This window comes from Bombina bombina, chromosome 1 (assembly GCF_027579735.1).
Source record: "Bombina bombina isolate aBomBom1 chromosome 1, aBomBom1.pri, whole genome shotgun sequence".
NCBI lineage: Eukaryota > Metazoa > Chordata > Amphibia > Anura > Bombinatoridae > Bombina > Bombina bombina.
In genome coordinates this window covers 613,812,436-613,836,866 of record NC_069499.1, presented here as the reverse complement: position 1 = coordinate 613,836,866, position 24,431 = coordinate 613,812,436, and the positions used below count along the sequence as shown (strand labels likewise).

The 24,431-nt window shown below is 39.1% G+C and overlaps 1 protein-coding gene across 5 annotated transcripts in view; it reads right to left on the bottom strand.

Annotated features, from left to right (window-relative positions):
- Positions 1-24,431, bottom strand: part of PHKA1 (phosphorylase kinase regulatory subunit alpha 1) — a 473,866-nt gene that overhangs the window by 327,306 nt on the left and 122,129 nt on the right. For 3 of the 5 annotated variants that reach the window (XM_053698997.1, XM_053698999.1, XM_053698998.1), the window contains exon 19: positions 34-212. In XM_053698997.1, coding sequence (XP_053554972.1) covers positions 34-212 — 179 coding nt within the window. The remainder of the gene's footprint in view (positions 1-33; positions 213-24,431) is intronic. The other 2 variants (XM_053699000.1, XM_053699001.1) reach the window with 1 other exon arrangement.

The window sequence follows — 24,431 nt, the reverse complement described above, 5'->3', positions numbered from 1 at the left end:
CCTCCTCTCTCCTTATCACTTTTTCTCTCTTACCATCATCGGCTGGTGGAGCCACATGCAGAGGAGTGTCTGGCTCCTGCACGATGATAGGCTGGCCCCTGATGTAGCCACTCCCCCCGGTGCACAGCTTACCCTCCATCCCAGCATCCATGAAGCTTAGATGTTTGCAACACGATGTAGTCAGGAAATCTGGTAGTCTGCCTGTCTGGATCCTTGAAACATCAATTAACATAATATCAAACAGACATCTAACGGTGTCAGTTAGCAAGACGTTTACTATAGATATAACCACCCAGAGTAACCTAACGGCAATAAGAATTACTCCTCCATCTGTGCCAACAGACAAATCGTACATTGTGAGTGTATCATTATTAGATTATTGTTTATGCTACATTATAGTTTGGTGTGTAATTGTTATGCCCTAGGAACATTTTCTGGACAGAGTACAATCCAACTGTTATCAACTGTAATCCTTGTGCTATTTACAATAACTAAAGTGCCTTGCTGTGATGAGTGTAATGTATTATATATAAACAAAATTAAAAAAACTAAATTTATGCTTACCTGATAAATTTATTTATTGACAAAGTGAGTCCACGGATCATCATCAATTACTATTGGGAATATCACTCCTGGCCAGCAGGAGGAGGCAAAGAGCACCACAGCAGAGCTGTTAAAGGCCCAGTAAACCTAAAAAATAATGTTATATAATTCTACACCCTGTGAATTTTTATAAAAAAAGACCGTTTTTCAGACCCGCTCTCTGTGCTCTTCTGAGCGGGTCTGTTTTTATCACAGAGCGCATCTGGCCAGCTGTCTAGTCACAGCCCAGCACGATCGCGCCATTATACTCAGTGCAGCTCGCTCCTGCTCTGTCTGACAGCGGGAGTGAGCTGCACTGAGTATAATGGCGCGGTCGGGCCGGGCTGTGACTAGACAGCTGGCCAGATGCGCTCTGTGATAAAAACAGACCCGCTCAGAAGAGCACAGAGAGCGTGTCTGAAAAACGGTCTTTTTTTATAAAAATTCACATTGAATATTAGGTTTTATAAAGCTGCTGCTAATATAATGTTATATAATTCTGCACTATGTGCAGAATTATATAACGTTATTTTTTAGGTTTACTGGCCCTTTAAAGGGACACTGAGCCCAAATTTGTTCTTTCATGATTCAGATAGAGTATGCAATTTTTAACAACTTTCTAATTTATTCCTAATATCAATTGTTCTTCGTTCTCTTGCTATCTTTATTAGAAAAAGAAGGCATCTAAGCTTTTTTTGGTTCAGACCTCTGGATAGCACTTTTTTATTGGTGGATGAATGTATCCACCAATCAGCAAGAACATCCCAGGTTGTTCACCAAAAATGGGCCGGCATCTAAACTTACAGTAGATTCTTGCATTTAAAATAAAGATAGCAAGAGAATGAAGAAAATTTGATAATAGGAGCAAATTAGAAAGTTGCTTAAAATGTTATGCTCGGAATCACGAAAGAAAAAATTTCGTCCTTTAAATGGACACTGTACCCAAATTTTTTCTTTCGTGATTCAGATAGAGCATGACATTTTAAGCAACTTTCTAATTTACTCCTATTATCAAATTTTCTTCATTCTCTTGGTATCTTTATTTGAAATGCAAGAAAGTAGGCAGTCCTTCAGTCATGGAAGAGGGGCATACAAGTCAGGGCCAGAGGCAGATGTTGGTGGTAGGAGACTCTATTATTAGGAAGGTTGATAGGGTAATTTGTCATCCAGACCCTTTACATAGAACAGTTTGCTGTCTTCCAGGGGCTCGTGTTAGGCATATTGTGGAACGTATTGATAGATTGTTAGAGGAATGTGGGTCTGATCCTGCAGTCATGGTGCATATTGGTACTAATGAAGGAATCGGTGGGAGATGGAGAGTCCTAAAAAATGACTTTTAGGGAGTTAGGTAGCAAGCTTAAAGCAAGGACCTCCAAAGTAATATTTTCTGAGATATTACCAGTGCCGTGTGCTAACTCAGTAAGGCAGAAGGAGTTAAGGTCTGTTCATGACTAAAAACATGGTGTAAAAATGAGGGGTTTGACTTTTTAGAACACTGGGCTGATTTTTCACTAGGGTACAATTTGTACAGTAAGGATGGATTGCACCTGAATGACATGGGTGCAGGTGTGTTGGGGGAAAGGATGGTAGCACGTTTAGAGAACCTTTTAAACTAGGCAAAGGGGGGGAGGGTCAGTTAGAACACAATAGAACAGAGAGATCAGTCTGTGAATATGTCACTCCCTTAATATCTCAAGGAAGGGATGACTTAAGAAATGTCACATTAGAAAGTATAGAGGAAAGCACACCAAGTAGCAGCAGAAGGCACATGAAAATTAAATGTATGACAACAAATGCAAGAAGCATGACACGTAAAATGGGGGAGCTGACGCTCTTAGTTGCAGAAGAGGACTATGATGTTATCAGTATAACTGAAACTTGGTGGGATGATTCACATGACTGGGCAGTTAACTTAGAGGGGTATACATTATTTAGGAGGGACAGGAATAATAAAAGGGGTGGAGGAATCTGCATGTATATTAAACCTGACCTTAAACCTACAATAAGGGAAGATATTTATGATACAAGTGACAATGTAGAGACCCTGTGGGTTGAAATAAAGAGTGGGGGGAAAAATCCTAAAAAAAATATTACTAGGAACATGCTACAAGCCTCCCAACATTAGTGACCCGGAGGAAACTCAACTACTTATCCAAATAGGTAAGGCTGCTAATAGCAGTGCTGTAATTATGGGAGATTTTAACTATCCTGATATAAACTGGGCCAATGAAACTAGTAATTCAGCTAAGGGGGATAGATGTTTAAATGTTCTCAGGGATAACATCTTGTCACAATTAATAGAGGAGCCAACTAGGAGTAAAGCTATATTGGATTTAGTGCTATCAAACAATACAGATATAATATCAAACATAGAAGTTAAAGAACATTTGGGTAACAGTGATCATAACATGGTCACATTTGAAATCTCTTTTCATATGCAGTGTTTTAAAGGCTTAACTAAGGCTTTTAATTTCAAGAAAGCAAAATGCAACGATTTAAGGAAATCATTAAATAATATAAATTGGGACAATGTATTTTCTAATAAAAATACAGAGGATAAATGGATAATATTTAAAAATGTGTTAAATAAATATACATATCAACACATACCATATGGTTATAAAAATAAAAATAAAAAAACAAAGCCATTATGGCTAAATAAAAATGTGTTAAGAGAAATTATGAAAAAACGTAGGGCATTTAAATTATTAAAAGAAAATAGTACAGACTCAGCATACAATATTTATAAGGAATGTAACAAAGCATGTAAAAAAGCAATCAAATTAGCAAAAATTGAAAATGAAAAATTAATTGCCAAGGATTCTAAGTCTAACCCTAAAAGGTTCTTTAAGTACATAAATAGCAAAAAATCTAAGAAGGATAATATAGGTACATTAAAATGCGTGGAGGGTAGCATGATAAATAATGACAGGGAGAAGGCTGAGGTACTAAACCAGTTTTTTTCTTCAGGATACACAAGAGAGGAACCATTGAATGATACTTTGGAACAGAATAGAACATGCCAGACCATACCACTAACTGGGTTTTGTTTAGAGGATATCAGGAAAAAAATGGAAAATATTAAGGTAAATAAAACTCCAGGCCCAGATGGAATACACCCAAGGGTGTTAAGGGAATTTAGCACTGTTATAGACAAACCTTTACTCTTAATTTTTCAAGACTCATTATCCTCAGGCATGGTACCCCAGGATTGGCGTAAAGCTGATGTGGTGCCACTCTTCAAAAAGGGAAGCAGGGCTGATCCAGGAAGCTATAGACCAGTTAGTCTGACATCAATAGTGGGGATGATATTTGAAGGGATTATAAGGGATTATATTGATGAGCATATTCGTGTAAACAAGATTATGAGTTCTAATCAGCATGGCTTTAGGAGAAATAGATCATGTCAAACTAATCTAATTAGATTCTACGAGGAAGTAAGTAAAAATATAGATAAAGGGGAATCAGTTGATGTGATATACTTAGATTTTGCAAAGGCATTTGATACAGTGCCACATGAGAGATTAATGCACAAAATTAAGGGACTGGGAATAGCTGAAAATGTTAGCTCATGGATAAATAACTGGATAAAAGATAGGGAGCAACGAGTAGTAGTAAATGGATCATACTCAGATTGGACAAAGGTAATCAGTGGCGTCCCCCAGGGATCAGTACTGGGCCCTGTTCTTTTTAATATTTTTATAAATGACTTGGAGCAAGGATTAAATAGCGACATCTCTATTTTTGCAGATGATACTAAGTTAAGTAAGGTCATTAGGTCAGAGCAGGACGAACTCTCTTTACAAATGGATTTGCTAAAATTAGAACTATGGGCAAGTGAATGGAAAATGAGATTTAATACGGAAAAATGTAAGGTTCTACATTTTGGAAGTAAAAATAAGCAGGCTACGTATTTTTTAAATGGGACAAGACTTAGCCAAACACAGGAGGAAAGGGATTTGGGAGTAGTAATAGATAACAAGCTAAAGATGGGTGCACAATGCAGGGCAGCGGCTTCAAAGGCTAATAAGATACTAGCATGTATTAAAAGAGGCATTGATTCAAGGGAGGAAAGCATAATTCTGTCATTATATAAAGCCCTGGTAAGACCTCACCTTGAGTTTGGAGTGCAGTTCTGGGGACCGATTGCTAAAAAGGATATTGCAGAACTAGAAAAAGTTCAGAGAAGGGCCACAAAGCTAATAAGGGGATTGGAGAAATTAACCTATGAGGAGAGGCTAGCCAAACTGGGTCTGTTTTCTTTAGAAAAAAGGCGCTTGAGAGGTGACATGATTACTTTATATAAATATATTCAAGGCCCATATACAGAGATGGCAGAAGCTCTGTTTATTCCAAGAAAATTGTTTCTGACAAGAGGTCATAATTTAAGGTTGGAGGAAAGGAGATTTAATCTCCTGCAACGGAAACGTTTTTTCACTGTAAGAGCAATAAAATTGTGGAACTCATTACCAAAGGAGGTAGTGAATGCCAATACCATAGATACATTTAAAAATAGTCTGGATAAATTTCTGTATATAAACAAAATTCATGAATATGATTGCTAGTATTAAATGGGTCACATTTTAATAGGGTTATTTAAGCTTAACTGGAGCTTTTTGAAAGTATTTTAGATTTGTATAGGTTGAACTCGATGGACTTCAGTCTTTTTTCAACCTTATCTACTATGTTACTATGTAAAGTAAGTTTAGATGCCGGCCCATTTTTGGTGATCAACCTGGGTTGTTCTTGCTGATTGGTGGATAAACTCATCGACCAATAAAAAAGTGCTGTCCAGAGTTCTGAATAAAAAAAAAGCTTAGATGTCTTCTTTTTAAAATAAAAATAGCAAGAGAACGAAGAAAAATTAATAGGAATAAATTAGAAAGTGGCTTAAAATTGCATGCTCTATCTGAATCATGAAAGAAACAATTTGGGTTCAGTGTCCCTTTAAGTATCACTTCCCTTCCCACTAAGCTCAGTCATTTGACCGAAGGAAAAGGAGAGAAAGGAAATAACACAAGGTGCAGAGGTGCCTGAGGTTCATATATAAAAAAAACGGTCTGAAAAGCAGGGAGGGCCGTGGACTCAACGTGTCAAGAAAGAAATAAATGTATTAGGTAAGCATAAAACATAATTTATGTAAGAACTTACCTGATAAATTCATTTCTTTCATATTAGCAAGAGTCCATGAGCTAGTGACGTATGGGATATACATTCCTACCAGGAGGGGCAAAGTTTCCCAAACCTCAAAATGCCTATAAATACACCCCTCACCACACCCACAATTCAGTTTAACGAATAGCCAAGAAGTGGGGTGATAAAAAAGTGCGAAAGCATATAAAATAAGGAATTGGAATAATTGTGCTTTATACAAAATCATAACCACCACAAAAAAAGGGCAGGCCTCATGGACTCTTGCTAATATGAAAGAAATGAATTTATCCGGTAAGTTCTTACATAAATTATGTTTTCTTTCATGTAATTAGCAAGAGTCCATGAGCTAGTGACGTATGGGATAATGATTACCCAAGATGTGGATCTTTCCACACAAGAGTTACTAGAGAGGGAGGGATAAAATAAAGACAGCCAATTCCTGCTGAAAATAATCCACACCCAAAATAAAGTTTAACGAAAAACATAAGCAGAAGATTCAAACTGAAACCGCTGCCTGAAGTACTTTTCTACCAAAAACTGCTTCAGAAGAAGAAAATACATCAAAATGGTAGAATTTAGTAAAAGTATGCAAAGAGGACCAAGTTGCTGCTTTGCAAATCTGATCAACCGAAGCTTCATTCCTAAACGCCCAGGAAGTAGAAACTGACCTAGTAGAATGAGCTGTAATTCTCTGAGGCGGAGTTTTACCCGACTCAACATAGGCAAGATGAATTAAAGATTTCAACCAAGATGCCAAAGAAATGGCAGAAGCTTTCTGGCCTTTTCTAGAACCGGAAAAGATAACAAATAGACTAGAAGTCTTTCTGAAAGATTTAGTAGCTTCAACATAATATTTCAAAGCTCTAACAACATCCAAAGAATGCAACGATTTCTCCTTAGAATTCTTAGGATTAGGACATAATGAAGGAACCACAATTTCTCTACTAATGTTGTTGAAATTCACAACTTTAGGTAAAAATTCAAAAGAAGTTCGCAACACCGCCTTATCCTGATGAAAAATCAGAAAAGGAGACTCACAAGAAAGAGCAGATAATTCAGAAACTCTTCTGGCAGAAGAGATGGCCAAAAGGAACAAAACTTTCCAAGAAAGTAATTTAATGTCCAATGAATGCATAGGTTCAAACGGAGGAGCTTGAAGAGCCCCCAGAACCAAATTCAAACTCCAAGGAGGAGAAATTGACTTAATGACAGGTTTTATACGAACCAAAGCTTGTACAAAACAATGAATATCAGGAAGAATAGCAATCTTTCTGTGAAAAAGAACAGAAAGAGCAGAGATTTGTCCTTTCAAGGAACTTGCGGACAAACCTTTATCTAAACCATCCTGAAGAAACTGTAAAATTCTCGGAATTCTGAAAGAATGCCAAGAAAAATGATGAGAAATACACCAAGAAATATAAGTCTTCCAGACTCTATAATATATCTCTCTAGATACAGATTTACAAGCCTGTAACATAGTATTAATCACAGCGTCAGAGAAACCTCTTTGACGAAGAATCAAGCGTTCAATCTCCATACCTTTAAATTTAAGGATTTCAGATCCTGATGGAAAAAAGGACCTTGTGACAGAAGGTCTGGTCTTAACGGAAGAGTCCACGGTTGGCAAGAGGCCATCCGGACAAGATCCGCATACCAAAACCTGTGAGGCCATGCCGGAGCTACCAGCAGAACAAACGAGCATTCCTTCAGAATCTTGGAGATAACTCTTGGAAGAAGAACTAGGGGCGGAAAGATATAGGCAGGATGATACTTCCAAGGAAGTGATAATGCATCCACTGCCTCCGCCTGAGGATCCCGGGATCTGGACAGATACCTGGGAAGTTTCTTGTTTAGATGGGACGCCATCAAATCTATTTCTGGAAGTTCCCACATTTGAACAATCTGAAGAAATACCTCTGGGTGAAGAGACCATTCGCCCGGATGCAACGTTTGGCGACTGAGATAATCCGCTTCCCAATTGTCTACACCTGGGATATGAACCGCAGAGATTAGACAAGAGCTGGATTCCGCCCAAACCAAAATTCGAGATACTTCTTTCATAGCCAGAGGACTGTGAGTTCCTCCTTGATGATTGATGTATGCCACAGTTGTGACATTGTCTGTCTGAAAACAAATGAACGATTCTCTCTTCAGAAGAGGCCAAAACTGAAGAGCTCTGAAAATTGCACGGAGTTCCAAAATATTGATCGGTAATCTCACCTCCTGAGATTCCCAAACTCCTTGTGCCGTCAGAGATCCCCACACAGCTCCCCAACCTGTGAGACTTGCATCTGTTGAAATTACAGTCCAGGTCGGAAGCACAAAAGAAGCCCCCTGAATTAAACGATGGTGATCTATCCACCACGTTAGAGAGTGTCGAACAATCGGTTTTAAAGATATTAATTGAGATATCTTTGTGTAATCCTTGCACCATTGATTCAGCATACAAAGCTGAAGAGGTCGCATGTGAAAACGAGCAAAGGGGATCGCGTCCGATGCAGCAGTCATAAGACCTAGAATTTCCATGCATAAGGCTACCAAAGGGAATGATTGTGACTGAAGGTTTCGACAAGCTGCCATCAGTTTTAGACGCCTCTTGTCTGTTAAAGACAGAGTCATGGACACTGAATCTATTTGGAAACCCAGAAAGGTTACCCTTGTCTGAGGAATCAATGAACTTTTTGGTAAATTGATCCTCCAACCATGATCTTGAAGAAACAACACAAGTCGATTCGTATGAAATTCTGCTAAATGTAAAGACTGAGCAAGTACCAAGATATCGTCCAAATAAGGAAATACCACAATACCCTGTTCTCTGATTACAGACAGAAGGGCACCGAGAACCTTTGCAAAAATTCTTGGAGCTGTAGCAAGGCCAAATGGCAGAGCCACAAACTGGTAATGCTTGTCCAGAAAAGAGAATCTCAGGAACCGATAATGATCCGGATGAATCGGAATATGCAGATATGCATCCTGTAAATCTATTGTGGACATATAATTCCCTTGCTGAACAAAAGGCAAAATAGTCCTTACAGTTACCATCTTGAACGTTGGTATCCTTACATAACGATTCAATATTTTTAGATCCAGAACTGGTCTGAAGGAATTCTCCTTCTTTGGTACAATGAAGAGATTTGAATAAAACCCCATCCCCTGTTCCTGAACTGGAACTGGCATAATTACTCCAGTCAACTCTAGATCTGAAACACAATTCAGAAATGCTTGAGCTTTTACTGGATTTACTGGGACACGGGAAAGAAAAAATCTCTTTGCAGGAGGTCTCATCTTGAAACCAATTCTGTACCCTTCTGAAACAATGTTCTGAATCCAAAGATTGTGAACAGAATTGATCCAAATTTCTTTGAAAAAACGTAACCTGCCCCCTACCAGCTGAGCTGGAATGAGGGCCGCACCTTCATGTGGACTTAGAAGCAGGCTTTGCCTTTCTGGCTGGCTTGGATTTATTCCAGATTGGAGATGGTTTCCAAACTGAAACTGCTCCTGAGGATGAAGGATCAGGTTTTTGTTCTTTGTTGAAACGAAAGGAACGAAAACGATTATTAGCTCTGTTTTTACCCTTAGATTTTTTATCCTGTGGTAAAAAAGTTCCTTTCCCACCAGTAACAGTTGAAATAATAGAATCCAACTGAGAACCAAATAATTTGTTACCCTGGAAAGAAATGGAAAGTAGAGTTGATTTAGAAGCCATATCAGCATTCCAAGTCTTAAGCCATAAAGCTCTTCTAGCTAAAATAGCTAGAGACATAAACCTGACATCAACTCTGATAATATCAAAGATGGCATCACAGATAAAATTATTAGCATGCTGAAGAAGAATAATAATATCATGAGAATCATGATGTGTTACTTGTTGCGCTAAGGTTTCCAACCAAAAAGTTGAAGCTGCAGCAACATCAGCCAAAGATATAGCAGGTCTAAGAAGATTACCTGAACACAGATAAGCTTTTCTTAGAAAGGACTCAATTTTCCTATCTAAAGGATCCTTAAACGAAGTACCATCTGACGTAGGAATAGTAGTACGTTTAGCAAGGGTAGAAATAGCCCCATCAACTTTAGGGATTTTGTCCCAAAATTCTAATCTGTCATACGGCACAGGATATAATTGCTTAAAACGTTTAGAGGGAGTAAATGAATTACCCAACTTATCCCATTCTTTGGAAATTACTGCAGAAATAGCATTAGGAACAGGAAAAACTTCTGGAATAACCACAGGAGATTTAAATACCTTATCCAAACGTTTAGAATTAGTATCAAGAGGACCAGAATCCTCTATTTCTAAAGCAATTAGAACTTCTTTAAGTAAAGAACGAATAAATTCCATTTTAAATAAATATGAAGATTTATCAGCATCAACCTCTGAGACAGAATCCTCTGAACCAGAAGAGTTATCAGAATCAGAATGATGATGTTCATTTAAAAATTCATCTGTAGGGAGAGAAGTTTTAAAAGATTTTTTACGTTTACTAGAAGGAGAAATAACAGACATAGCCTTCTTTATGGATTCAGAAACAAAATCTCTTATGTTATCAGGAACATTCTGCACCTTAGATGTTGAAGGAACTGCAACAGGCAATGGTACTTTACTAAAGGAAATATTATCTGCTTTAACAAGTTTGTCATGACAATCAATACAAACAACAGCTGGAGGAATAGCTACCAAAAGTTTACAGCAGATACACTTAGCTTTGGTAGATCCAGCACTAGACAGCGATTTTCCTGTAATATCTTCTGACTCAGATGCAACGTGAGACATCTTGCAATATGTAAGAGAAAAAACAACAACATATAAAGCAAAATTGATCAAATTCCTTAAATGACAGTTTCAGGAATGGGAAAAAATGCCAAAAAACAAGCTTCTAGCAACCAGAAGCAATGAAAAATGAGACTTAAATAATGTGGAGACAAAAGCGACGCCCATATTTTTTAGCGCCAATAAGACGCCCACATTATTTGGCGCCTAAATGCTTTTTGGCGCCAAAATGACGCCACATCCGGAACGCCGACATTTTTGGAGCAAAATAACATCAAAAAAATGACGCAACTTCCGGCGACACGTATGACGCCGGAAACGGAAAAGAATTTTTGCGCCAAAAAAGTCCGCGCCAAGAATGACGCAATAAAATGAAGCATTTTCAGCCCCCGCGAGCCTAACAGCCCACAGGGAAAAAAGTCAAATTTTTGAAGGTAAGAAAAAATGATTAAATCAAATGCATTATCCCAAATATGAAACTGACTGTCTGAGAATAAGGAAAGTTGAACATTCTGAGTCAAGGCAAATAAATGTTTGAATACATATATTTAGAACTTTATAAACAAAGTGCCCAACCATAGCTTAGAGTGTCACAGAAAATAAGATTTACTTACCCCAGGACACTCATCTACATGTTTGTAGAAAGCCAAACCAGTACTGAAACGAGAATCAGCAGAGGTAATGGTATATATAAGAGTATATCGTCGATCTGAAAAGGGAGGTAAGAGATGAATCTCTACGACCGATAACAGAGAACCTATGAAATAGATCCCGTAGAAGGAGATCACTGAATTCAAATAGGCAATACTCTCCTCACATCCCTCTGACATTCACTGCACGCTGAGAGGAAAACCGGGCTCCAACTTGCTGCGGAGCGCATATCAACGTAGAATCTAGCACAAACTTACTTCACCACCTCCATCGGAGGCAAAGTTTGTAAAACTGAATTGTGGGTGTGGTGAGGGGTGTATTTATAGGCATTTTGAGGTTTGGGAAACTTTGCCCCTCCTGGTAGGAATGTATATCCCATACGTCACTAGCTCATGGACTCTTGCTAATTACATGAAAGAAATTATGCTTTCTTTCTAATGACACGGTGAGTCCACAGATCATCATCAATTACTATTGGGAATCAATACCCAAGCTAGAGGACACAGATGATACGGGAGGGACAAGACAGGTAACCTAAACCGAAGGCACCACTGCTTGAAGACCCTTTTTCCCAAAAGAAACCCCCAGCCGAGGCAAAAGTATCACATTTATAGACTTTAGAAAAAGTCAGCAAAGAAAGCCAAGTCGCCGCCTTACAAATCTGTTCTACAGAGGCCTCTTTCTTGAAGGCCCAAGAAGAAAACACTGCCCAAGTGGAGAGAGCTGTAATTATCTCAGGAGGCTGCTATCCAGCAGGCTCATAAGTCTTACGAATAACACTTCTCAATCAGAGAGAAGAGAAGTGGCGGAAGCTTACTGTCCTTTATGTCTATCCAGAAAAACAGAAGACTGACGAAAGTCCTTTGTAGCCTGTAAATAAAATCTAAGGGCCTGCACAACATCTGAATTGTGCAACAGACGTTCTTTATGAGAAGAAGGATTAGGACAGAGAGAAGGAACAACAAGTTCCTGATTAAAATCTCTGTTCGAAGACTAGCCAGCCATGAAGATGGCCGCGGTGTGAGAGAGCTCTCATACCTAAACTGGCTAGGGAGCTCTTAAAAAACTATTAGAGCAGCAATCAGAATAAACAGCTGCTGTATGCTATCACCAGGAGCCGAATACATTGCTCGAAAAGTCAGGAGGAGCAACAGACAGAACGGAGAACAGCTGTACAGCAACGGCAGCTTTCAAGGCCTGACACTCAGCGATCCGGCTAGTGGGTATAAATCTCAGTACATCTGATGAGACTCAGTAAGTCATCCACAACACCGAGAAATGAGGTGAGAGATAAATCAGCCAAGTCTATTCAAAAACATACCAATTTGCACAGAGTTGCATACAATTTTCTGCCGTACTAAGCTAAAAACGGCACACACGTGGCTCCCTAGGGCACATTAATGGACGGCTCAACGCTTAACAATATACACAGTGGAAGATGTGAAGCCAAACTACACTAGATTAAACTGTATCCCACACTGCAGCGTAATACTACTTGTACTGGGGGAAGATGAGATAAACTAATGACACAAGAAGGAACATTATAATAAAGCACAATTTTCACAGGCATACTTAATCACATATCTATCTAATTTTTAGAACAGGCAGAGAGAAACAATAGCTCTTATGCTTAACCATCTGCTCTATATTTGAACAACGAAGCGTTCTAACCTAGCAGGACTTTGCAAGAAATTAAGGCTAAATAAAAGTTTTGGAAACCAACATTATTAGTGTGTTTGAAGAATAAACATGTCTCCAAAAAAGCAGACCAAAAGGGGAAATGGCATTAAGCAAAAAAGTCATAAAACACCCTCTGAAAATAATTTTTATCAAAACACTAGAAGCTAAATCTACAGCTATCTCTACTGCAGAAGAACAAGATTTTGTAGAGGCCTCTTCATCCTCTGAATCTGAATCAGAAGCTCTAGCAGACGCCATAACTGTGCCTAAACCTTTATTTGCATCATTGCCATCAAAAAAGGAAATTTAAGCTTACCTGATAAATTGATTTCTTCTACGATACGACGAGTCCACGGATTTCATCCTTACTTGTGGGATATTATCCCCCTGCTAACAGGAAGTGGCAAAGAGCACCACAGCAAAGCTGTATACATAGCTCCTCCCTTCCCTCCACCCCCAGTCATTCGATTGAAGGTTTAGGAAGAGAAAGGAAAAGCTAAAGGTGCAGAGGTGACTGAAGTTGTAAAAATAAAATATAATCCGTCTTAAAATGACAGGGAGGGCCGTGGACTCGTCGTATCATAGAAGAAATCAATTTATTAGGTAAGCATAAATTTCCTTTTCTTCTACAAGATACAACGAGTCCACGGATTTCATCCTTACTTGTGGGATACAATACCAAAGCTACAGGACACGGATGAAAGGGAGAGACAAGACAGAGACCTAAATGGAAGGCACCACTGCTTGAAGAACCTTTCTCCCAAAAACAGCATCAGAAGAAGCAAAAGTATCAAATTTGTAAAATTTGGAAAAAGTATGAAGGGACGACCAAGCCTTACAAATCTGTTCAACAGAAGCATTGTTTTTAAAGGCCCATGAGGAAGCCACAGCCCTAGTAGAATGAGCCGTAATTCTTTCAGGAGGCTGCTGTCCAGCAGTCTCATATGCCAGGCGGATGATAATCCTCAGCCAAAAAGAAAGAGAGGTAGCCGTAGCTTTCCGACCCCTACGCTTTCCAGAATAAACAATGAATAATGAAGATGATTGACGGAAATCCGTGGTTGCCTGTAAGTAAAACTTCAAGGCACGGACCACGTCCAGGTTATGTAACAGACGCTCCTTCTTAGAAGAAGGATTAGGACACAAGAAAGGAACAACAATTTCCTGATTAATATTCTTATTTGAAACAACCTTAGGAAGAAATCCAGGTTTGGTACGCAAAACCACATCTGCCAAACGTTTGTGAAACAAAATTGACAAAGCAGAAATCTGTCCCTTTAAGGAACTTGCTGATAACCATTTCTCCAATCCTTCTTGGAGAAAATACAGAATCCTGGGAATTCTAACTTTACTCCATGAGTAACCTTTGGATTCACACCAATAAAGATATTTACGCCATATCTTATGATAGATTTTTCTAGTTACAGGCTTACGAGCCTGTATCAAAGTATTGATGACCGAATCAGAGAATCCCCGCTTAGATAAAATCAAGCGTTCAATCTCCAAGCAGTCAGTTGCAGAGAATTTACAATTGGATGTTGGAAAGGACCTTGAATGAGAAGGTCCTGTCTCAAAGGAAGTTTCCACGGTGGCAGAGAGGACATGTCCACTAGATCCGCATACCAAGTCCTGCGTGGCCACGCAGGCGCTATCAGGATTACTGAAGCTCTCTCCTGTTTGATCCGAGCAATCGCGTGGAAGGAGAGGAAACGGTGGAAACACATAAGCTAGGCTGAACGACCAAGGTACTGCCAAGGCATCTATCAGTTCAGCCTGAGGATCCCTCAACCTGGATCCATAACGTGGAAGCTTGGCATTCTGACGAGATGCCATCAGATCTAATTCCGGTCTACCCCATTGGCGAATCAATGAGGTAAACACCTCTGGGTGGAGTTCCCACTCCCCCGGATGAAAAGTCTGACGACTTAGAAAATCCGCTTCCCAGTTCTCTACTCCTGGGATGTAGATTGCCGATAGATAGCAAGAGTGGGCCTCCGCCCATCGGATTATCTTTGATACTTCTATCATCCTTGTTCCCCCCTGATGATTGATATACGCCACAGTCCTGATATTGTCCGACTGGAATCTGATGAATTTGGCCGAAGCCAACTGAGGACACGCATGAAGCGCATTGAATATTGCTCTCAGTTCCAGAATATTGATTTGGAGTAGAGACTCCACCAGAGTCCAAACACCCAGAGCCTTCAGGGAATTCCAGACTGCACACCAGCCCAGTAGACTGGCATCCGTTGTCACTATCACCCACGAGGGTCTGCGGAAACACGTCCCCTGGGACTGATGATCCGGCGACAACCACCAAAGAAGAGAGTCTCTGGTCTCTTGATCCCAATTTATCTGAGGAGATAAATTTGCATAGTCCTCATTCCACTGTCCGAGATGAAAGCGAGCAAACGGAATGATGTCCATTGCCGCTACCATTAATTCAATAACCTCCATACACTGAGCCACCGATGGCTGAGGATTGGACTGAAGTGCTCGGCAAGTATTTAGAATCTTTGATTTTCTGACCTCCGTCAGAAATATTTTCATGTCTACCGAGTCTATCAGAGTTCCCAAGAGAGGAACCCTTGTCCGTGGAACTAGTGAACTCTTTTCTATGTTCACCTTCCAACCGTGAGTTCTCAGGAAAGACAACACTGTGTCCATGTGAGATCTTGTCAGATAAGTTGACGCCTGAATCAAAATATCGTCCACATAAGGCGCCACTGCTATGCCCCGTAGTCTGAGAACCCGCCAGAAGGGACCCTAGAACCTTTGTGAAGATCCTGGGTGCTGTGGCCAACCCGAAGGGAAGAGCCACGAACTGAAAATGTTTGTCCAGGAAGGCAAACCTTAGGAACTGATGATGATCCTTGTGAATAGGGATATGAAGGTAAGCATCCTTCAATTCCACGGTAGTCATATATTGACCCTCCTGAATCATTGATAAGATTTTTCGTATAGTCTCCATCTTGAACGATAGGACTCTGAGAAACTTGTTTAGACACTTGAGTTCTAAAATGGGTCTGAAAGTATACCACACATTTCTCATTCCCTCACATTACCTTCATACAGTACTGTGGGGTCACTGCCAGGCCACACAGCCCTTTATTTTAGATTTTGTTTTTAATTCATAGTTGGATCATTTCACATGATTATATAGAAATGGAAGGTCATTACCCATTTCTCTAATTGATCCAATTAAGGAAACTTGTTCGTCTGAGTATATATGTTTAATAAAGTGTTAATTTTAACCAATTTATTTTCAATCTCCTGCAGAGTAAAAGAATTAGACGCACTAGAGGTACTTGGCCTCGCTTGTGTGGGCGTTAAAGGTTGTGACACTTGGGGAGAATTGGATGGCATATCCTGATTCTCTTCAGATTGAGAATCATCCTTAGGCACACTTTCTTTACCTAAAATATGCTTTTTACAATGTAAGGCCCTTTCAGTACAAGAGGTACACAATGTAAGAGGGGGTTCCACAATGGCTTTTAAACACATAGAGAAATGAGTTTCCTCAATGTCAGACATGTTGAACAGACTAGTAATAACCACAATAGTCGTTAAACACTTTATTGATTTAAACAATTTTTTTAAAAACGTGTACTGCGCCTTTAAGAAGTAAAAAAGCACACAATTTTTCCCAAACTGCCTAAAAACGTTAAATAACGCTATATAATTAACTACACATATTCAATAGTGCCAAAAATTATTGCACCCTAAGAGCAAAGGGTGAATTTAACCTCTAAAAGATATTTATAGCAAAAAACATAATTTATGTAAGAACTTACCTGATAAATTCATTTCTTTCTTATTGGCAAGAGTCCATGAGCTAGTGACATATGGGATATACAATCCTACCAGGAGGGGCAAAGTTTCCCAAACATCAAAATGCCTATAAATACACCCCTCACCACACCACAATTCAGTTTAACGAATAGCCAAGCAGTGGGGTGATAAAGAAAGGAGTAGAAAGCATCAACAAAGGAAATTTGGAAATAATTGTGCTTTATACTAACAATCATAACCACCATAAAAAGGGTGGGCCTCATGGACTCTTGCCAATTTGAAATAAATTAATTTATCAGATAAGTACTTCCATAAATTATGTTTTCTTTCATGTAATTGGCAAGAGTCCATGAGCTAGTGACATATGGGATATCAATACCCAAGATGTGGATCTCCACTCAAGAGTCATTAGAGAGGGAGGGAATAAAATAAAAACAGCCATAATCTGCAGAAAACAAATTAATCCACAACTCAAAAATAAGTTTATTTCATTTGAAAGAAAAAAACTTAAATCAAAAGCAGAAGAATCAAACTGAAACAGCTGCCTGAAGAACTTTTCTACCAAAAACTGCTTCCGAAGAAGCAAATACATCAAAACGGTAGAATTTAGTAAATGAATGCAAAGAGGACCAAGTTGCCGCTTTGCAAATCTGATCAACTGAAGCTTCATTCTTAAAAGCCCACAAAGTGGAGACTGATCTAGTAAAATGAGCTGTAATTCTCTGAGGCGGGGCCTGACCCGAATCAATATAAAACTTGATGATTCAAAAGTTTCAACCAAGAAGCCAAGGAAATAGCAGAAGCCTTCTGACCTTTCCTAGGACCAGAAAATAAAACAAATAGACTGGAAGTCTTCCTGAAATCTTTAGTAGCTTCCACATAATATTTCAAAGCTCTTACCACATCCAAAGAATGTAAGGAACTTTCCAAAGAATTCTTAGGATTAGGACACAAGGAAGGGACAACAATTTCTCTACTAATGTTGTTAGAATTCACAACCTTAGGTAAAAATTAAAAAGAAGTCCGCAAAACTGCCTTATCCTGATGAAAAAATCAGAAAAGGAACTCACAAGAAAGAGCAGATAACTCAAACTCTTCTAGCAGAAGAGATGGCCAAAAGGAACAACACTTTCCAAGAAAGTAGTTTAATGTCCAAAAAATGCATAGGTTCAAATGGAAGAACCTGTAAAGCCGTCAGAACCAAATTAAGACTCCAAGGAGGAGAAATTGATTAAATAACAGGCTTAATAAGAACTAAAGCCTGTACAAAACAGTGTATATCAGGAAGTATAGCAATCTTTCTGTGAAATAAAACAGAAAGAGCGGAGATTTGTCCTTTCAAGGAACTTGCAGACAAACCCTTATCCAAACCGTCCTGAAGAAACTGTAAAATTCTAGGAATTCTAAAAGAATGCCAGGAGAATTTATGAGAAGAACACCATGAAATGTAAGACTTCCAAACTCTATAATAAATCTTTCTAGAAACAGATTTACGAGCTTGTAACATAGTATTAATCACTGAGTCAGAGAAACCTCTATGACTTAGTACTAAGGGTTCAATTTCCATACCTTCAAATTTAATGATTTGAGATCCTGATGGAAAAACGGACCTTGAGATAGTAGGTCTGGCTGAACTGAAGTAGCCAAAGCGGCAACTGGACATCCAAACCAGATCCGCATACCTATACCTGTGTGGCCATGCTGGAGCCACCAGCAACACAAATGATTGCTCCATGATGATTTTGGAGATCACTCTTGGAAGGAGAACTAGAGGCGGGAAAATGTAAGCAGGATGATAACACCAAGGAAGTGTCAGCACATCCCCTGCTTCCGCCTGAACATCCCTGGACCTGGACAGGTATCTGGGAAGTTTCTTGTTTAGATGAGAGGCCATGAGATCTATCTCTAGAAGAGCCCACAACTGAACAATCTAAGAAAACACATCTGGATGGAGAGACCACTCCTCTGGATGTAAAGTCTGGCGGCTGAGATAATCCGCCTCCCAATTATCTACACCTGGGATATGTACCGCAGAGATTAGACAGGAGCTGGATTCCACCCAAACAAGTATCCAAGATACTTTTTTCATAGCTTGGGGACTATGAGTCCCACCCTGATGATTGACATATGCCACTGTTGTGATATTGTCTGTCTGAAAACAAATGAATGGTTCTCTCTTTAGCAGAGGCCAAAACTGAAGAACTCTGAGAATTGCAAGGAGTTCTAAAATATTTATTGGTAATCTCGCCTCTTGAGATGTCCAAACCCCTTGTGCTGTCAGAGAACCCCAAACAGCTCCCCGACCTAAAAGACTCGCATCTGTAATGATCACAATCCAGGTTGGCCGAACAAAAGAAGCCCCTTGAACTAAACAATGGTGATCTATCCACCATGTCAGAGTGTCGTACATTGATTCAGCATACAAAGCTGTAGAGGTCTCATGTGAAAACTAGCAAAGGGGATCGCGTCCGATGCTGCAGTCATGAGACCTAAAACTTCCATGCACATAGCCACTGAAGGGAATGACTGAGAATGAAGGTGCCGGCATGCTGCAACCAATTTTAAACGTCTCTTGTCTGTTAGAGACAGAGTCATGGACACTGAATCTATCTGGAAGCCTAAAAAGGTGACCCTTGTCTGAGGAATCAAGAAACTTTTGGTAAATTGATCCTCCAACCATGTTTCCAAAGAAACAACACTAGTTGATTCGTGTGAGATTCTGCAGTATGCAAAGACTGAGCTAGTACCAAGATATCGTCCAAATAAGGAAACACCGCAATACCCTGTTCTCTGATTACAGAGAGTAGGGCACCCAGAACCTTTGAAAAAGATTCTTGGAGCTGTTGCTAGACCAAATGGAAGAGCAACAAATTGGTAATGCTTGTTTAAAAAAGAGAATCTCAGAAACTGATAATGTTCTGGATGAATCGGAATATGAAGGTATGCATCCTGCAAGTCTATTGTGGACATATAATGTCCTTGCTGAACAAAAGGTAGAATAGTCCTTATAGTCACCATCTTGAAAGTTGGTACTCTTACTTAACGATTCAAAATTTTTCAGATCCAGAACTGGTCTGAATAAATTTTCCTTCTTTGGTACAATGAATAGATTTGAATAAAACCCCAAACCTTGTTCCTGAGGAGGAACTGGCATGATTACCCCTGAAGACTCCAGGTCTGAAACACACTTCAGGAAAGCCTGAGCTTTACTGTATTTACTGGGATACGTGAGAGAAAAAATCTTCTCACAGGAGGTCTTACTCTGAATCGATACCCTTGAGAGACAATGCTCTGAATCCATTGATTTTGGACAGATTTTAACCAAATATCTTTGAAAAACCTTAATCTGCCCGCTACCAGCTGAGCTGGAATGAGGGTAGCACCTTCATGCGGACTTAGGGGCTGACTTTGGTTTCCTACATGGCTTGGATTTATTTCAATTTGAGGAAGGCTTCCAATTGGAAGCAGACTCCTTGGGGGGAAGATTGAGTTTTTGTTCCTTATTCTGACGAAAGGAACGAAAAATGGTTAGAAGCCTTAGATTTACCCTTAGGTTTTTAATCCTGAGGCAGAAAAACTCCCTTCCCCCAGTGACAGTTGAAATAATAGAATCCAACTGAGAACCAAATAAATTATTACCTTGGAAAGAAAGAGATAGTAATCTAAATTTAGATGTCATATCAGCATTCCAAGATTTAAGCCACAAAGCTCTTCTAGCTAAAATAGCTAAAGACATGGATCTAACATCAATATTGATATCAAAAATTGGATCACAATAAAATGATTAGCATATTGCAATAGGCGAATAAAGCTGGATAAGTCAGAATCCAATTCATGTTGCGCTAAATTCTCCAACCAGAAGGTTGATGCAGCCGCAACATCAGCCAAAGAAATTGCAGGTCTGAGAAGATGACCTGAATATAAATAGGCCTTCCTTAGATAAGATACAAGCTTCCTATCTAAAGGATCCTTAAAAGGAAGTACTATCTTCCATAGGAATAGTGGTATTAGCAAGAGTAGAAATAGCCCCATCAACTTTGGGGATTTTTTCCCAAAACTCTACAGATTTTCTGGTAAAGGATACAATTTTTTAAACCTTGAAGAAGGAATAAAAGAAGTACCTGGCTTATTCCATTCTCTAGAAATCATATCAGAAATAGCCTCAGGAATAGGAAAAACCCCTGGAGAAACCACAGGAGGTTTAAAAACAGCATTTAAACGTTTATTAGACTGAACGTCAATAGGACTGGTTACCTCAATATCCAAAATAATTAACACGTCTTTTAATAAAGAACGCATATACTCTATTTTAAATAAATAAGTAGATTTGTCAGTGTCAATGTCTGAGGAAGGATCTTCTGTATCAGACAGATCCTCATCAGAAGAGGATAAATCATGTTGTTGGTCATTTGAAATTTCATCAACTAAATGAGAAGTTTTTAAAAGACCTTAATGTTTATTAGAAGGTGGAAATGCAGATAAAGCCTTCAAAATAGAATCAGAAACAAATTCTTTAAAATTTACAGGTATATCATGCACATTAGACGTTGAAGGAACTACAACTGGCAATGTGCTATTACTGATGGATACACTAACTGCATGTAAAAGTTTATCATGACAACTATAACAAATGACATTCAGTGAAATAATTTCAACAATTTTACAACAAATGCACTTAGCTTTGGTAGGACCGATGTCAGACAGCAATGTTCCAGCAGAGACTTCTGAGGCAGGATCAGATAAAGACATCTTGCAAAATGTAAGAGAAAAAACAACATATAAAGCAAAATTATCTATTTCCTTATATGACAGTTTCAGGAATGGGGAAAAAACATAATTTATGTAAGAACTTACCTGATAAATTCATTTCTTTCATATTAGCAAGAGTCCGTGAGCTAGTGACGTATGGGATATACATTCCTACCAGGAGGGGCAAAGTTTCCCAAACCTCAAAATGCCTATAAATACACCCCTCACCACACCCACAATTCAGTTTAACGAATAGCCAAGAAGTGGGGTGATAAGAAAGGAGCGAAAGCATCAAATAAGGAATTGGAATAATTGTGCTTTATACAAAAAAATCATAACCACCATAAAAAGGGTGGGCCTCATGGACTCTTGCTAATATGAAAGAAATTAATTTATCAGTAAGTTCTTACATAAATTATGTTTTCTTTCATGTAATTAGCAAGAGTCCATGAGCTAGTGACGTATGGGATAATAAATACCCAAGATGTGGAACTTCCACGCAAGAGTCACTAGAGAGGGAGGGATAAAATAAAGACAGCCAATTCCGCTGAAAAATTAATCCACTACCCCAATCAAAAAAAATTCAATTTTTATAATGAAAAAAACTGAAATTATAAGCAGAAGAATCAAACTGAAACAGCTGCCTGAAGTACCATTCTACCAAAACTGCTTCTAAAGGAGAAAACATCAAAATGGTAGAACATAGTAAAAGTATGCAAAGAAGACCAAGTCATTGCTTTGCAAATCTGATCAACAGAAGCTTCATTCTTAAAAAAAACCCAGGAAGTAGAAACTTACCTAGTAGAATGAGCCGTAATCCTCCGAGAAACTAGAAAAGATAACAAATAGACTAGAAGTCTATCTGAAATCTGAATAGCTTCAACATAGAATTTCAAAACCTCTTACCATATTCAAAGAAAGTAAGAATCTCACCAAAGAAGTCTTAGGAAAAAATTCTAGGAATTCTGAAAGAATGCCAAGAAAAATGATGAGAAAAACACCAAGAAATGAAAATCTTCCAGACTCGATAATATATCTTCCTAGATACAGTTTTACGAGCCTGTAACATAGTATTAATCACAGAGTCAGAGAAACCTCTATGATTGAGAATCAAGCGTTCAATCTCCATACCTTCAAATTTAAGGATTTGAGAACCTGATGGAAAAAAAGGACCTTGCGATAGAAGGTCTGGTCATAACGGAAGAGTCCACGGTTGGCAAGTGACCATCCGGACAAGATCCGCATACCAAAACCTGTGAGGCCATGCTGGAGCCACCAGCAGAATAAACGAACGTTCCTTTAGAATCTTGGAAAAAGAACTATAGGCGGAAAGATATAAGCAGGATGATACTTCCAAGGAAGTGACAGTGCATCCACTGCTTCCGCCTGAGGATCCCTGGATCTGGACAGATACCTGGGAAGCTTCTTGTTTAGATGAGAAGCCATCAGATCTATTTCTGGAAGTCCCCATATTTGAACAATCTGAAGAAAAAACCTCTGGGTGAAGAAACCATTTGCCCGGATGTAGTGTTTGGTGACTGAGATAATCCGCTTCCCAATTGTCTATACCTGGGATATGAACCGCAGAAATTAGACAGGAGCTGGATTCCGCCCATACAAGTATTCGAGAGACTTCTTTCATAGCCAGAGGACTGTGAGATCCTCCTTGATGATTGACATATGCCACGGTTGTGACATCGTCCGTCTAGAAACAAATGAACGACTCTCTCTTAGAAGAGGCCACGACTGAAGAGCTCTGAAAATTGCACGGAGTACCAAAAATGTTGATTGGTAATCTCACCTCCTGAGATTCCCAAACCCCTTGTGCTGTCAGAAACCCCCATACAGCTCCCCAACCTATCAGATTTGCATTTGAGATCACAGTCTAGGTTGGGGGAACAAAAAGAAGCCCCCTGAACTAAACGATGGTGATCTGTCCACCACGTCAGAGAGTGTCGAACAATCGGTTTTAAAGATATTAATTGAGATATCTTTGTATAATCCCTGCACCACTGGTTCAGCATACAGAGCTGAAGAGGTAGCATGTGAAAACGAGCAAAGGGAATCGCGTCCAATGCAGTAGTCATAAGACCTAGAATTTCCATGCATAAGGCTACCAAAGGGAATGATTGAGACTGAAGGTTTCGATAAGCTGAAACCAATTTCAGACGCCTCTTGTCCGTCAGAGACAGAATCAAGAACACTGAATCTATCAGGAAACCTAAAAAGGTTACCCTTGTCTGAGGAATCAAACGAACTTTTAGGTAAATTGATCCTCCAACCATGTTCTTGAAGAAACAACACTTATAAAAGACTGGAAAGGTTCTTTCTAGAGAAAATGAGCAAAGGGAATTGAATCCAATGCTGTGGTCATAAGACCTAAAACTTCTATGCATATATAGCAATTGAAGGAAATAATAGAGACTAAAGGTACTGATAAACGGAACCCAATAACATTATCCCTTGTCTGATAGAGACAAGGACAGTGACACAAACTATCTGGAAACCTAAAAATAAAAGGTGACCCTTGTGTGAGGAATCAAGAGCTTTAGAAAAGAAGATCCTCTAATTATGTCCTGAAGAGTAAGTGAATCATATGAGATTCCGCATCCTCAGAAAATAATCTGAATGAAAACAGAAAAATGAAAATATGCATTTATTGTATCTAATGAAAACAAATAATGCTATCAAAGACCATAAAAAGGAAAAATAGTTTGAATAAAACTCCAAAACCCGGTTCCTTAAAATAAACTGGAAGTGATACCCCAGAAGATTCCAGGTCTGAGCAGCGCTTGAACCCCATGGGTGCCAAGCCATGCTTCAACAGTACCCAAAATATATAGGACAGAAACACAGTTAAAGAAAGTGTTAGCCTTGCTGGAATAAAATCAAAGAAATTTGGACAAAATAAATTTCAAAGAAGCCTTAACCTGCCCCTTACCAGCCAAGCTGGAATACGGCACGTACATCGCAAAATTAGGGAGCTGATTTCGAACTCCAATTATAGACATGTTACTTGGGAAAGAACTCAGGAATTTGTTCCTTAAAAAGA